General features: G+C 40.1%; 2 protein-coding genes across 5 annotated transcripts in view; one reads left to right on the forward strand and one right to left on the reverse strand.

Annotated features, from left to right (window-relative positions):
- ARHGAP6 (Rho GTPase activating protein 6) overlaps positions 1-16,555 on the reverse strand; it is a 488,732-nt gene that overhangs the window by 128,793 nt on the left and 343,384 nt on the right. The window lies entirely within an intron of this gene.
- On the forward strand, positions 9,525-14,646 carry AMELX (amelogenin X-linked). The gene is made up of 6 exons (XM_032619183.1): positions 9,525-9,578; positions 12,053-12,100; positions 12,165-12,168; positions 13,372-13,409; positions 13,473-13,517; positions 14,269-14,646. The coding sequence occupies exons 1-6, from the start codon at positions 9,525-9,527 to the stop codon at positions 14,644-14,646; spliced, it is 567 nt and encodes a 188-aa protein (XP_032475074.1).

Raw genomic sequence — 16,555 nt, forward strand, 5'->3', positions numbered from 1 at the left:
CGCCTTTTAACATATCATTTATTTATCATATCTATTGTTCACAGTTGCTGTCTGCGAGACTGTGAACAGGGATCTCTGTCTTTTACTCACTGATACACTCCATGAACGTAGAACATGCCTGGCATGTGGAAAGTAACCAAGAATTCTTTAAACATGTAAAATGCTAGAACATCAGATGGCACTTAATAAACTTTAGTTTCACCATCATAATTGTCATCACCGTCAACTGTATCATCGTGGGGCAACTCTTGTACTATTATTCCACACCACTGCACTGTCTTTAACCTTTCCTGTTTCTATATTTTATATAATGTATAAAGATGGTAAGCTTCTGAGGTTAGAGACCAATGACGTGTATATATTTTTGATATGTCTTTTTTTAGATTGAGATATAATTCACCTGCCATAAAAGTCACCATTTTAAAATTTACAATTGAGTGGCTTTTAGTAGAGTCACATGGCTGTGCAACTATCACCACTAATTTAATTCCAGAACATTTCCATCATCCCTTCCAAAAAAACGCCAAACCCATTAGGAGTCACTCCCTATTTCTCTCCGCCCCACCTCCTGGCAACCATGAATTTGATTTCTGTCTCTATGGATCTGCCCATTCTAGGCGTTTCTGAAATGGAAGCATACAATACATGGTCTTTTGTGTCGGGCTTTTTTCACTTAGCGTAATGCTCTCAAGGTTCATCCACGGTGTAGGGTGTGCCAGTACTTCATTCCTTTTCATGGCTGAATAATACTGCATTGTATGGATAACATGCCATATAGTTATATGTGTGCTATGCTTTGGATATTACAGATAGATACTCAATAAATATTTTATCCCAGTGATTTAAAGATTTTGGCGATATATGGCATGCTACTGAGAAGAGACTTAGCACATGACTCTGAGTCTCCTAAGAGCACAGTGGTGATGAAGATGATTTATCATAAATCATAAAAAGAGACTTTACGATTCTCAAGCTATTTCGGCACTACACTGGGGAAAATGTCATCTATAATTAGAACAAACTTGCACTCACTCCATAGAATTCCGTGACAGGTGACTGTCACAGAACTCTTCAATTTCATTTCGAGTGAAAATTCCTGTGATAAAATGGATGTGAGTGGAATTGAATTAACTTCTGGTATTCCTGCTAATTTATTTCCTCAGAGTTATATCAACTTCAGATCTAGTTAATACTCCAAACAGACATACCATTCATGATGTGACTTTTTAAGTAGAGGTTTGGAAATAATTCTCAACTGCTATCACTGAATTTTATATAATTTAGGGATGTGCTGAAGAAAATACCAGCTGAAAAGCTGCTCAGGGCGCTGTCCAAGTTCAAAGGGCCATGAGCTAAAACAATAACTGGAATGGATAACAGGAATGACAACACAGCCAGAACTGGGGACATCGCCCGTACTTAGGTCTTACCATATATTTCTTGTTCCCTGTAGAATTAGTAGATGATGTTAAAATAGTATTCTGACATTTTACATTCATGTCCCTGTGGGTAATTCCTTAAGAGATGAAGATGAAAGGTATGCTAACTAAACTGTAACAATATAAGACTTTTCTGTCCAAGAACAATAGAAGAAATTCTGCGTATCGAATATGTGAGAATGATCATTTCCAACCTTTTGGGTGGTGAACTATTTCCTTTGTTTCTTCAAATTTGCTCTCTTTCCTCCTTGAGCAATTACTAAAATCATCCCTCAATGTTGGAAATCATGCTAGGAAGAGTCAAATGTATGCTGAAGACATTACTAGCTTCCCCTTAATGGTGTTTCCCCATTTTCCAGGCGGTAAGGTAAGTGTACAAGAGTCAAGAACATTTGCTCAGGGGCCAATGGCCCAACCACGATTCTGACCCATGCTGTCCTTTGCCAAAGCCAAGTTCTCTCCACCATAGCACATCGCTTTTGTTTGAAAACTACCAGTCTGTGTATGTGTACATTGAATCCCGTTAGGAAAGTGCAACTTACTTTGGTGTATTATATTTTGCTCAATAAGCAAGTAAAAACGCTTGTTCGTACATTACTGTGTTACCTCTGTTAACACAGACGTAACATTTTCACTCCCGACACTTACCAGTTAATTATAAGCCAAACAACATACTATCCGTCTGCATATAATTCCCCTTATTGAAAGCTGCTCCACCAGATACTTAGCAACTGCTTACAGACCTTTCAAATTACAAGCTGTATGAGCTCTCTCTATGAATGCTTATATTATTCAGATATTTTTTTACTAACGATCTAAAAGGGATCCTATCACTTTCTAAAACTCATTTTTTTTGTCTTTGATTTTTATGTTCAGCTTTTTCCCCCCTGAGAATGAACACTAAATAAACCTAAGGCCTACAGAAGATCCCGCACTATCACTCGTCGCTTTCACTGAACGTGAAGGAGAAATATTATACTCTAAACTTCTTTTATCTCCCCTGCATCTGTTCCATTCACCAATTATTTAAAAGAAATAAAATCTTGGTTTCCCAGAGGCTTTCAGGCATGAGTCCCTTAGATAACTCTTGCTAATATTTTGGTGAATATCTCCCCAAATGGAGATAGGGAGAGAGAGGGAGCGAGGAAAACAGGAGCAAGAAGTAAAAATCTATTTTTTCCCACTTAACTATGTATCACAAACATTTTCTGTGCCAACAAATACAGACTGATACCCTTTATATGTGCCGTAGTTGATCTGAAGCGTCCCCTATTGGTAGACATTTTGCTTTAGATGTTAGTTCATAAACACTTCTATCTACTTTATACTGTCCTTGGAAACAGCAGGCACTGCCTATAACCTAATATTTCCCTGATGACTCCGTGTGTACGTATCCGTTAAGGTACAATCCCTGAAGAAGCAGAAAGTCCAGGACATTAGGCTGAAAAGACTGAAGTGGGCCTATATACAATTAATATGCCCCTTCCCAGTCCAGCCAAAGAACTATTGGAATACTCTAGAGGGACCGCCTTTCCCATAGGCCCCACGTCCTTTGGTGTCACTGCTCTCCCTCTCCGCCCTCCTTACCCCTTCCCCTGCCAAAAACCCAGACACAGGCAGAGCGTGTGTTAGTCTCCTGAAGTTGAGAAGCAAGATTTGTTCCAATGCCCACTCCCAGCATTCTCTACCCCAACTCCAAGTGGAGCTTTCTTTTAGAATCTGTGAGCAGTTTGAGAATCGGGTCACTGTCTTATTCATCTTTGTACTCCAGCACCAATGACTGTGCTAGGCACACACTAAGGGCTCGATAATGGCTGTTTAAGTTAGATCACAGTTTTGGCCTTTAAGGGATATGTTCAGAGCTTATGACCCTAGGACCACCTCCCTTTACTGCGTAGCTGTTTTATCTCCTACTGCTTCAATAATGTTTCCTTTTTTCTTTTCAGAACTCTTGCGGCTTGCTTTGATCACCATCTTGAATACCATCACAGTGCATTTCCTCTTCTTATATGTGCCTTTCTTCTTTCTGGTCCCTTACCTCCATTACTGCTTTTCTTACGCTTTTTATTCCAAGTCTACTCACTTATTAAATGTTAGCCAGTAGAAGATTCCTCTTTTTTTTTTCCCATATCTTCAAACGACCAGCCATAAAACATAGTTAATTCCGGCATATTCTGGAATATGTACTGATGGTTTGCAATCAATAAAGTACGTGAATGTGGGTGAGAGAGGTTTTTGTTTGTTATTATTCTTTTCAAATTACACCTTGGGCTGAAGCCTAAGAAGCTAATAGTAATAAAAAAAACTTTATTATATTAAGCAAATAAACTCAGTCCCAAATAAGGGAAAAATCAATTATGTCTATTATAGTATATTTGCTTGTAATATATTACAATTTGAACTAACAGGTGAGAGCCAAATGTAGTAACGATGTTGTGCTAATAGATTCTAAACCTTTTACAGCATCTCCCTTTTTAGGTCCTTATCAGAGGCTATTTGTACGAAAGTCCAAAGGAGCAATTGACAGCAATGCTGTTACCCATCTTAGCTGTTTAAAAGGCCCATCTAAATCACTGCAAGATCTCTTTGTCTAGGGAAATTCCACATAGATCAAGGACATTTTTAATATTTTCATTATGTCATGGATAACTTCTCTATATTTTCATCAATTACTTGGCACATTTATCCAGCACCTACTTTGTAGAAGAGATTTTTCTAGGTACCAAAGAGCTCCCAAGGAAGTATAAGACACAATACCTGACTTCTAAAGGTTGCAAAGGGACGTCAGTGTGTTTATCGGAATCAATTGGTTGTGGTGTCCCTGAGCTCAGAAGAGGGTACAATTCCACTCCAGCAAAACAAACAAAACAACCATCTTGGAGAATGATATTTTCTTCTAAGTAAATGTCTACAGAAGAAACATTTAAAAGCTGACTTTGGTTCCAGCTACTTAAGAAAACCTACTCATAAAATTTTTCCAGAACACTAGATAGTCGTAGACCTGCTTTAAAAGAAGATTCAAGAGTTGAGCTCCTAGAGATGATAAGAAAGGCTCCTGGAACTCATATCACCTCAATTATTCAAAGATCACCCACATATCTCGACCACTGCTGAAAACCAGGAAGTTGAGCAAAGGGGGAAAAGCCCAAAACAAAACAAAACATCCTCTCAGCGTTCGAAAACCAAGGCCACAAGACTGGAATTTTTGAGCTTTTCTCAAAAGTGAGCCTCCCAGGCTACCTCTGCTCAGAGCATCCCTTTACTTACAGTCCACACATACTTCTAACAAGTTTGGGCACGTGATTTTCCAGCGCACTGTAAATCAGAAGCAGATTAGAAGGGGAGAAGTTGCTAGCATAAGCAACGTGAGAACAGCAAAATGTGATGGGCTGTAAGTCAAGAAAAAGAATAAAACTACTACCAAAAAAAATGGGCAAAAGAACTTACTAAAAAATTATAAAGCACCACACAAAAATTTTCTATATGTATAGAATCTGTTGTTGTTGAGTGCCTACTTTTTGTCTGAGGCCAGGCATTGCAGGAGGTGAAGACATTTAAAATATGCTTCCTCTCAGAGCTCAAGGGTGCTTTGGCTCTTGACTACCATGGCTTCTCTTTATCAAAAGCAGTTGATTGGGACACAGCAAGGAGGTGTTACAGCAGTAGGTTAGATTCTAGCTGCCTGGAATTAACCCATGCTTTCCTCATCTCTGACCACTGGCAGGCAGGGACCATCTGGTTCCTGATTTGTGCCAAAATCCCAGCCTGAGGTCCTTCCACATGAATTGCATGTTTTGCAGCCCTGCTTGATCCTACAGGAATCAGGAGAGAGTTAGAGCAGCTGTTTCTGGGCCAGAAGGTGTCTGAATGTAATATTTTTATAACCCTTTCTTGGACCTTCCTTCTTCCCATTAAGCAAGAATGGGAACCTATAATTCATAAGGGCATTTCTTCACTCGTCATTTTGGAGAAAAGCTTTTGGAAACAGCAATAAAACCATGCATGTGTTTGTCTCCTAAGTAACACAAATGGTCTTAGGTTCATAAGTATTCAACATATGTATTTGAAATGAATGCATAAGTGAATAAAGACACATTCTGGGGTCATTCTGCCACAGATATTCCAGAGATACTGCCATAGAGGAAAATATTTTATTCTTGTGATCCATTTTTAAAATACTGATTAAAAAAAAAAGAAAATATTTGAGGTCAAAGAGTAAGAAAAACAAGAACACAAATACTTTGGAAATGTTATAGCCTCTACACAACAAAATAGGTAGTCAATCTAGTAAATTCTGTTTTATGAAGTCAACTTACTCATAAATGAAACCATAGCTTATAGGAAAAAATTTTCAATTGAATTTTTCCCCCCAAAACATTGACTAACTTTTAAATTCTATATGTGGAACCTACAAGAGATTTCAAGCACAGAGATCCATATTTTAGTACCTTGTGACTCCGGATATGCAGTGGGGGGAAATAAATAGAAAGAACCCCAAAATTTCTATTGCATTTGCCGTCACACTGAACAACTGCCCATAGTGAATTGGCAATGACTCACACTATCCAAAGGACCAGAGAAATTAATGCCATAACAAATGATCATTTCGTTGATCCTTGTGGCCAAATATATGACTCTCTCTCATTGTCGAAAGGTAAGGCAAAGTAATGAGAAGAATTTTGTAAAACCGCAACACCACTATTAGTTCACCAACGACTTGTCCTTAATTTTTTCAGGCACTTCAATATATGTAGTTAAATAAAATAGGGCAAAGGATTGCAAAAGCATATAATATGATCTACATTTTCCTTCCTCTCCCTCCTACTCTCCCTTACCTCCTTGCTGCGCACCCCCCAACCTCTTCTCCCTCCAAGTAAGCGGACAGCATTTCTCCTAAAATCCATTTTGCAAGTTCATTCAAAAGGAATCCTTCTTGCCTTTGATATACAATAAATATACGCATAAATAAATGCAAACTATGGACACAATTGGATTTTAGGACCATATTCTATGTTCCCTTTCATTCATACACTTTGCATGTCATAAACTCCCACTTCCTTTTTCGTAACTTCTCTCTCTCTCTGATCGAAAGGTCTACCTTACTTTCCTCACGATGGCTATTCATTCCCTACTAACTCATCCTCAGAGATCATCTTAGAATCTTATTTGTTAGCATTTTTTAAACATTAACCGTGTGCCAAGTGATGGGGTTGGGGAAGGTGATGATTTTCCATTCCCCCCAGAGATGTCTCTCGTGTAGTTTTCACACAAATCCTCTTAGGTAGGTTCTATAATTACCTTCATTTTACTGATGAGAAAACTGAGGCTCAGATAGACTTAGGATCTTGTCAATGGTCCCTAAACCCTCGGGGAAGCTGGGTTCAGGACCCACATAATTCTGATCTCCAGCTCTTAATAATACTACATTGCCTTCCATGGATATTTTCTCCTTGAATTTAATTCAGCCAATGTGGAGCATCAATGAAAGAATATATGTACACGAACAAACTTTCAAAATATTACTTAAATAGTCAAAAAGTTCTGGCTATACTGCCAACAGTATCTGGGTATGTAATGAGTATTTCTTCTATTGACCTAATATTGATACATTACTCATCAGCTACCTCTTATCACTGGTCACAAATTTTGCTTTTTAATTGATCATATTTTAGAATAAAATAAAAAATCCATATGCTGTACTAAGGTAGAAGTGTCAAAGAATTTAATAGCTAGATCGGAGGTCCTCTCAGAGAGAGCAGGGTTTTGGTTTGTTGTTCGGGCAAAGGAGAGGCTGCTGAGAACATGGGGACAAGACAACAAAAGGGACAGTAAGGAGACTCAAAAAAAAAAAGAGAGAGTAGAATTCGGACTTGCTTACTAGAGAATGTGGGGTTGTGCCAGAAGGATGCAGGCTAAGAAGGGTCATCATACTGAGAGAGGCTGAGCTGCTATGTGGGGTGTGGGAGCCAGGGCAATGCTTCCTGTGATACACATTTGTTTGCAGGAATCAAAATACATTTTTAAGTGTGTGGTGTGGTATGTGATATGTTCCCTGCCTTGTCTTTCAGATCATGACTAAAAGTTTGGTTACTGTGATAACCCTGAGTGCATGGGTGCTTGGATGGCAGACGGGGTGCAGGATGGGGCCAAGGAGAAGGGACTTTATCCTCTTTCCGTGGACACCAGAATGGTGATAAAGGAATAATCACAGGGAATGAGAAAATACCTTCAATGCAAGTAGAAAACAGAGCACTGGTGATCCTGAAATTATAATCCCTCAGAGAATTATTGGAAAGAGCTTTCGGATTTTACCAGAATGGGGATTTGAATCAATTTATCCTGTTCTGAGGGCCAGGGAACCCTACACTTTGATTACACTTCAGAAACTCAACCATCTAACATTTTTTTGGTAAAGAACAACGTTGTTTGTTAGAACCAGGGGACAGACAATGACATAGCCACTTATTAACAGTAAATTTGAATATAGCAGCATGTACAGTCAACTAATTTGCTGACTTAAAGACAGCCTGATGACATTTTTTGCCTGGTAAACCTATCATTGCCTCTAATGAAAGACTCTGTATGCACTGATCACAACATACAGCCTTACATTTGATCACAGCTTCTAAAAGTCATGATGCAGGGATTTTTAGATACTCAACACATTTTCCTTTCAGAAACCTGATTGGCTGTTCTAGATGCCATGAATGGTATATAATGAGCTCTTAGTTGGAAGAAATCTAAAGGATCAAGCAGCATCCCTGAGTTTCAGACAGAAACTTAATCTGAGTACGCACATTCAAAGGTATGTGGATTTTATTCATAACTTGGTATCCTTTCTATCATACTTATTCTCTTTCTGCATTTCATGTTCAAAAGATGCCAATTAGGCTCTGATTACTTAAATGAATTATATTACTTTCTAATGGAGCAAAATGTTTGTCTATATTTCTTTAAATTTTAGGTCCAGAATCCCGAAGCACTTCTCGGGGCCAAATTTCACAGCAAAATATTTATTTTAATTACTTATCAATTAAGGTAAAAATAATTTTTCACAGGCTGTGATCCATTTCTTGGAAAAACATCTCATTTGATTCCATCAAATAGAACCATCAACTGAATGACTTCCTTCATTAATTCAAATTTTAAAAAACAGATTTAGGAGGTAAAGATGTCAGTGGACTTCTCATAGCCAGCATGATTACACTTGATATTCACTTCCTGTGCAAAATTTAAGGCCTTTCTTCTGATACTTCTCAAACTTAGTCAATAATTTACACCACAAAGCAATGTATTTCAGGATGGCTTATTTTGCTTCATGTTCCAAGGGTCTTATTTGCAGAATAATTACAGTGCCGTGTCAAACAAAAGGAAGATGTCATTAACTAAATATGGAATCTTTCAAATAAAAGGCATTCAAAATCCATGGAATAATCACAGAATATTAGCACTGTCCTCTCCCTTCCATTCAACCACATCTTTTGCTCCACATCTGGAGCTCAGGGATATGTCACCTGAGGGTCTTGCCTGAAGTCCTATGGGTCAGAACACCTGAAACTAAATTCCACTCCTTCCTTATTCTGTTTCCTCAGATGATTGGTCTTTGTTTTTAACAGAAGCAGTGCTCAGGTGGACGGTACCAAAAAACATTTCTGTGCTTCCTGGTTCTAAAAGTATCAGATACTGTGCACCCTGATGATCTCCTCAACTTTTAGAGCCAACTCTATTCTTTTAATCATTAATTATAAGCTACGTTTAGCTTCTATGACTCTACAGGCTATATAGGTATAGGAAAATGGCATGCAAAGTCGTGTAATGATAGGTCATTTATGTTCCTACAACTTGTTCAGCTCTCAACCTAAATGAAAAGCATCTTTATTACCACTGTAATCCCAGAAACAATAAAATGGGTTCAGAACTGGAAATCATATAGGAATGAAGTAACCTCACAAGGAATGGTCCTATCCTTTTTACTAGCAACAGACTAATATGGGTTATGTGGGTTTTATGAAGCATTAATTACTGCCATACTTGAGAAGAGATAAGAAAAGTGGGTGTTGACTTATATTTCAGGGCCATCAAGAAATGGGGACCTGGATTTTGTTTGCCTGCCTCCTGGGAGCAGTCTTCTCTATGCCCGTGAGTAAAACACCCCCTTCATAAGTCAATGTATGCCCGTGAGTAAAACACCCCCTTCATAAGTCAATGTCCAATTTCACAAGCTTGGAAGTAAAAGTCTGCCCCACAGTTGGTAAACGTTAGGGTTTAAAACAGTACAAGATCAGATATCCTCAAATGCCTCTGTGTTTAAGAAACACTATGAAGAACTTGTAATTAAAAAAAAATGGATCCCCAGATGCCAAAGATTCTGATTCAGTACAGCTGGGGTGGGACCAGGAGATTCTGATGGAACACTCGGATTGTAAATAACATCACCCATCTCTAGATGGAGGAAACTTTTGGAAGGGACCCTTGAAAGGCCGCCAGAGAAAGTACTTAATCGGCCTTAGGCCAATATTACAAAAATGTCAGTTTTCTCTAAAACCCAATTTCTCACAAGATCCAAATATTTTCGTGCTCTCCAAACTCCACTGCCGTTGTCCTTCAGAGGGTAAGATTTTGTGTTAGGAATTCCTTTCTTGACCCACCTCCCCGTTCTGAGAGGCCTCATCCTTTTGGGGGCACCTGTTAAGCACATGACTTCCGTGTGGTTGTCTGGAATCCAACCTATGCTCAATACATATGGATATATTTTACATTCAAATGTACCAAGGACCAGGAAGTCTGACCAATTCTCTCTAACCACAGACACAGAAGAGGTTAGGTCACATGCAGGCAAGGCAGGATCCATCTGCTTTTCGGTGGCCTAAAGAGCAGTTGATACAACCAGAAGCCAGCAAAGCTTGAATATCTACTTCCTCTCTTCCTCTCTCACCCATAAGACCAAGGTTCTGTGCTCTGCCTTCCTGAAATCCTACACTGTGGCAATTCCTAGTCCCCTGAGGGCCCCTGCATTACGAATTCAGTCCCTTTTCCACTCCTCAGTTCAACACCCCTATTCTCTGAGGGCTTCTATCAAGAAGACAGAGGAAAGGCAGTTAACTAAAACTAAAATAATTCACATTCAGATGAGAGGAATAAATCCTCGTATGAAATATGAGCATTTCAAGAGAATAGAGCCTTAATCAACTCGCTGCCTGAGGGGGGATGATCTGCACGATTCCCTCTCCTCTCCCTCTCCCACACTCCAGGGCCAACCAGAATTCCACAATGCGGGCATCAATCACTTGGCCTCCACTTTTGAAAAGACAGAGAGTCCTGGTTTAGATAATTATTCAGGTTGTTCTTTATTTTAAGCTTTAAAATTTTTCTGCCATAGAAACATTGACAGAATAATAAAAAGATGACAGAATAATGAAAAGAATCGGCCAAAACTTCACAAATCAACTCTTTCATTTTCCATGGGACTTATAATGTCTCCACTTTACCACACCCATCTTGTTTTCACGTTCATCGATAATTCACACTTAGTCGTTTTTGTTGTTGTTGATGTGCTATTCACCTCGCACGCCAATTATGAGTAATCTCGTTGGTACTTAAGCACCTATCCACCTCCTCATCTATAAGGGAAGGTTTGTGAGACAATCCTCTTCTTGCTGGTGTTTTGTAAATGTGTAAGAGAAACATGTCATTCTTCCCAACATGGAGTGAGTGTTGAGAAATGGAATATTGCCTGCCATACCAGTAAACAAAGGATGTCACGATCCTCAGGGACTGCAGCCACCGCCACGGTGAGCTGGTGAGCCCCGAGGGAACTCAGGAAGGGAAGAATACCTGCCATCTAGCAGCCATCACGCTGCAGCCACTCCCCGCGGTGAGCCCTGAGGAAACTCAGGATATGAAAACACAGGATACTGGCCCCAGATAGCTGAGGTGCCTATCAAAGGGAGCATTTCAGTGAGCCCAGACTCTTCCATCTTCCCATACATAGAAGAGTGCTAAATTCCTTAACTTGAGATGTCTGGTTTTCGTTAATTAACAATAATCTTTCAACGTTCGGACTACCTGCCCTTTGTTGCAAAACTTCTATATATCCTGGCTCCCCCCTTGCCTCCCTGGAGCAGTTTTCTCAGGGTTACTTGAGATGCTGTCTCCTGGGCTTGAAGTCCTAAAAATTTCTGCCGAGTACAACAGAACTCTCAACTTTCAGACTGTGAATATATTTTTAGTCGACAGTTGCATCAAGAAATGAAATGATAGAGTAGGATAGAGTAGGATTCATTGACAACATGGATGGAGGGGTCACTGGAGGATAAATGTGTGCTGGTTTCTGCCCCCAGGTCATTTAGTTGTTCTGGACCTTTTGAAAATAAGAGGGCTCCTCTCCTACACAGCGTACATGTTCAAACTAAAAGTAGACCTCAAATATATTCTGCACTATATAGATTTTTAAAAAGTAGCTTCAGTCTGTCTTAATGTGAAAATTGCATATTGACTTAATCTCTTCCTCTCTCTCTCTCTCCTCGCTCTCTCTCTCTCTCTCTCTTTCTCTCTCCTTCTTTCTCTCCCTCTCCCTCATTCTTTTTCTCCTCCTTTCCCCCTCCCTATAAAAGCTACCAGCTCATCCTGGGCACACTGGTTATGTCAACTTCAGCTATGAGGTAATTTTTCTCTTTACTAACTTTGACCATTGTTCGAGTTAACAATGCCCCGGGCTCTGTAAAGAATAGTGTGTTGATTCTTCATTCAAGACGCTTCTCAGTCCCACTTTTTCAGTTCTCACTACCAGCTTCCTGGTTTAAGCCCTGATGGGTCACCTCAAGCCTGCATTGCCCCAGAACACTCCTACCTGGCCTCTCTGACTCAGTTTCTCCTCTTACATGGCTATAAAATTTATCCATCCTGAACTACCACTCAGGGGGACTGCATAGTTGGGCAGAAATGAACTGTGGCTGAACAGCTTTGTTCTATCCCAGCCTGTAAAACATGGGGAATCAGGTAAGATGTTATATAAGATCCTTTCCAGCTGGAAAACTCCTGCTTCTAAGATGTTCATATTCTATGCATCTCCCTCATTTGTCTTTACTGAAATATTAGCGACCGAGCGGTCTGTGAGACATTCTGTAGAGCAATGGAAAGCATGAGATTTCTAGAAATCGGGTGTGAGGCTCTCCTCAACCCCATACTAAGCATGTGACCTTGGGCAAATCATTTTCTCTCTCTGGAACTTTAGTTTCCTCATCTGGAAAAGGGAAATAAGAATAATACCCACACTTCAAAATGTTATTGGGGGAGCAAAGTAATTTAGCAATATAAAAGGTGCTCTGTTAAGTATAACTTGAACAAGGTTAAGAATTGTTCGTTGTATTGATATCAAGTGTTGTACACGAAGGAGTCCCCGGGCCTGACGTGAACTGAATACATAATGTTTAGAAAGGAAGGAAACTCTTCCTTCTTTCATAGATTCAAATGACAATCCATGAGTTTGTTTACTCATACAAACTGAGGAAAAGTGTCAAAAAAACTTTGAGGCAAGATTTTCTGTTAAACCTTAAAAGGTTGACATATTTGACCTGAAAACCTGTGTTTCTAGGATGAGGGACAGTGTTTCTGCCTCCTTTATCTTTTTCATTGTGACATCAAATCAAAACAGTATATAATTAATGTTATATGACATTAATTTTCCATTTTGTTTTTCTCTTGCAAAGAACAGCAGGTGCCGGGGAATTAAACAGACTTACTACTTTTGTAACCTCTGTCGAGCTCATGTACCTCTTTAACTCTCCGTGACCTTGTCTGTGAAAGTGAGGGTGAAGCTACTTGCCTCAGAGTATGTGGGAAAACATGAAAAATGTGTGTCATGGATGTAAGGTAGAGCCTCACACGCAGGAAGCACCTGACAAACGTTTACCTTATTCTTTCCTCCATAGAGCATATTTTCAGGTTGTCCGTATCGACGGGACTGCATCAGTGAGTGTGTGTTTCATGTAACTAAATTAAAACAAATGTATTCTAATGTCTCTTTCTCCTAAGGTGCTTACCCCTCTGAAGTGGTACCAGAACGTAATAAGACACCCAGTACGTAGATTTTTTTTGTTGTTCTTTATTCCCTTAAAATATCAAGCATGCATTTCAATCCCCTTTTAAGTGAGGTAACGTATCTATGCCACATATAGACACTAATGGGAAATCTAGTTGTAAACTGTCACATCTATATACACAGTTAGAAATTCTTGCACAGGGAAAAATGAATAAGTGTTAATATTGTCACAATGACCAAGAAAACATTGCTACTTCTCCAGCTGGAAGTGTTGACTGAAAAAAAATGCAGAACGTGAGTGCTGTGAGTTAATTTTTATTTGGGACAAGGTGAGAACTATAGCCCAGGAGACACATTTCAAAGGGCTCTGAGAAACTGCTCCAAAGAAGTAGTGGGGAAGGTCAGTATATATGTGATTCTGGTGAAGGCGGAGTACACGCAATCGAGCACAGTGTTTGCTGAAGGCTGCTAGTCGTGAGGAGCAGACATGAAGGATTTTAGTGCTTTTCTAGATGTGAGGAGACTGAAGAACTGGACTCATAAAAATGTCTCCTGAAGACAGCTAACCATCTGAAGACCTGTTCTGCCAGTTTTTCCCAGAGCACAGAGTGGCTCATTCCTGATCTCCACCCCGAACTTCTTGCAGGGGGTGTCAAAGGTCAGGAGCCGCAGTGGCTCATAATTTAATCCTTGTAGAAGCAGATGGCAAGTGCCAATGGCAAGTGACAATTTGTAGGCGACAGATGTCAATGGAGCCGACGGTAAACCCGACTCTCTGTCTCTCACCAGTACCCGTCCTACGGTTACGAACCCATGGGTGGCTGGCTGCGCCACCAAATCATTCCCGTGGTATCCCAGCAGGCTGCCCTGCAGCCTCATCACCACTTCCCCATGGTGCCAGCCCAGCAGCCCGTGGTCCCCCAGCAAACCATGATGCCAGTTCCTGGCCAGCACTCCATGACTCCAAGCCAGCCCCACCAGCCACACCTCCCTGTGCCCGCCCAGCAGCCCGTCCAGCCACAGCCTCACCCGCCCCTGCTGCCCCAGCCGCCTCTGCCTCCGATGTTCCCCGTGCAGCCCCTGCCCCCCATGCTTCCTGACCTGCCTCTGGAGGCTTGGCCCGCAACAGACAAGACCAAGCGGGAGGAAGTGGTGAGTACACCCTGAAGTCGCTGCAACACCTATGAAAACGGTAAAGCGAGACTAGCCCCCAGAGTTCTCAATTCCCACACAATCCAAGGCCTAGAGTTTCAGTAGCAACACTTTGATGATTCTGTGAGTCCAAGCCTGTACTGTAAGTCTCTACTATAAATGCGTTTATCTACATGGCTTAGTAATTAAGACCGTAGCTTTCACGGTGGGTTTAAATTCTATAATTACTTTGAATTCCTACCAGAATATATATTATTGAAACCTGTTAATTTTAAGGACAACACTATAAGGGAATATTAGTTCTCCTTACCTTTCAAAGGTTTGACCATCAAGAATAGGCTAGAATTGCACTGAAGATTTTTAAAAAGGGTAATTTTTGACAGTGAGAGGATGCAAATATTTGAACGGGTAGGTGGGAAATCTCTTTAAGAACCTAAAAGAAAATTACTTGTCTAAAGTGGTTTTTAATCCAACCTGGAGGAGGCTAAACTAGACACATTGCTAGATTCCTTTTTCAGTGCTGGGATTCTACAGATTAAGCTTTTAGCAAGAAGTCTTCACAGTTAAGCACAAAATATCCTTTCATTACAGAAAGCTCTTCCAAATGAGTGGGAAATAGTCAATAAAATAAGTGACCCTTATCCGTATATATAAATCCTTACTTCTGTGTATATGAGATTATATAATTCTACTGCATGTATGAATTCAAATGTAATTCCAAGTTATAAATGCTATCGATGATCTTCTACTGAGAAAGTGAGCAGTGAGGTAGAAATGACCTGGATGGGAAGCCAGGATATCTGGGCTCCTGTTCCGGCTTTGCACCCAAAGAGGAGATGGTATTGCACAAGTCACTTCAAATTTATGGGTGTTTTCCCTTCTTTAAAATGAGAGAAAGCAACTAAATCAGATAATTTTCAAGCCTCTGTCTAAGAACAAATACCATAGTTTTCCAATAAAATTATATGTTATATATGGCTTCAAAATTATGGGCCTATTTGTGGAGAATACAGAGCATATTTGAAAATTGACTGTATCCCAAATAAGCTGGTGCCAATAGTGGATTATTCTACTCTAAGGCACATGTTCCCTTTTTGTACAGAAAATGCATTTATTTATCTCTTTATTAATAGTTAAGGCCGTGAACTTTATAAACCTTGCCAGAGCTATTTATGGAAAGGTGACTTCGGGTAGGTAGTTTGAACTCTTTAAAATTCCCATGTAAAATTAGAGTATAACAATAAATGCTGGAGAGGGTGTGGAGAAAAGGGAACCCTCTTGCACTGTTGGTGGGAATGTAAATTGACACAGCCACTATGGAGAACAGCATGGAGGTTCCTTAAAAAACTAAAAATAGAACTACCATACGACCCAGCAATCCCACTACTGGGCATATTCCCTGAGAAAACCATAATTCAAAAAGAGACATGTACCACAATGTTCATTGCAGCACGATTTACAATAGCCAGGACATGGAAGCAACCTAAGTGTCCATCGACAGATGAATGGATAAAGCAGATGTGGCACATATATACAATGGAATATTACTCAGCCATAAAAAGAAACAAAATTGAGTTATTTGTAGTGAGGTGGATGGACCTAGAGTCTGTCATACAGAATGAAGTAAGTCAGAAAGAGAAAAACAAATATCGTATGCTAACACATATATATGGAATCTAAAAAAAAAATAAAGGTTCTGAAGAACCAGGGGCAGGACAGGAATAAAGACGCAGACGTAGAGAATGGACCTGAGGACACGGGGAGGGGGAAGGGTAAGCTGGGACGAAGTGAGAGAGAGGCATGGACATATATACACTACCAAACGTAAAATAGATAGCTAGTGGGAAGCAGCCGCATAGCAAAGGGAGATCAGCTCGGTGCTCTGTGTCCACCTGGAGGGGTGGGATAGGGAGGGTGGGGGGGA

The sequence above is a fragment of the Phocoena sinus genome, chromosome X (genome assembly GCF_008692025.1).
Source record: "Phocoena sinus isolate mPhoSin1 chromosome X, mPhoSin1.pri, whole genome shotgun sequence".
NCBI lineage: Eukaryota > Metazoa > Chordata > Mammalia > Artiodactyla > Phocoenidae > Phocoena > Phocoena sinus.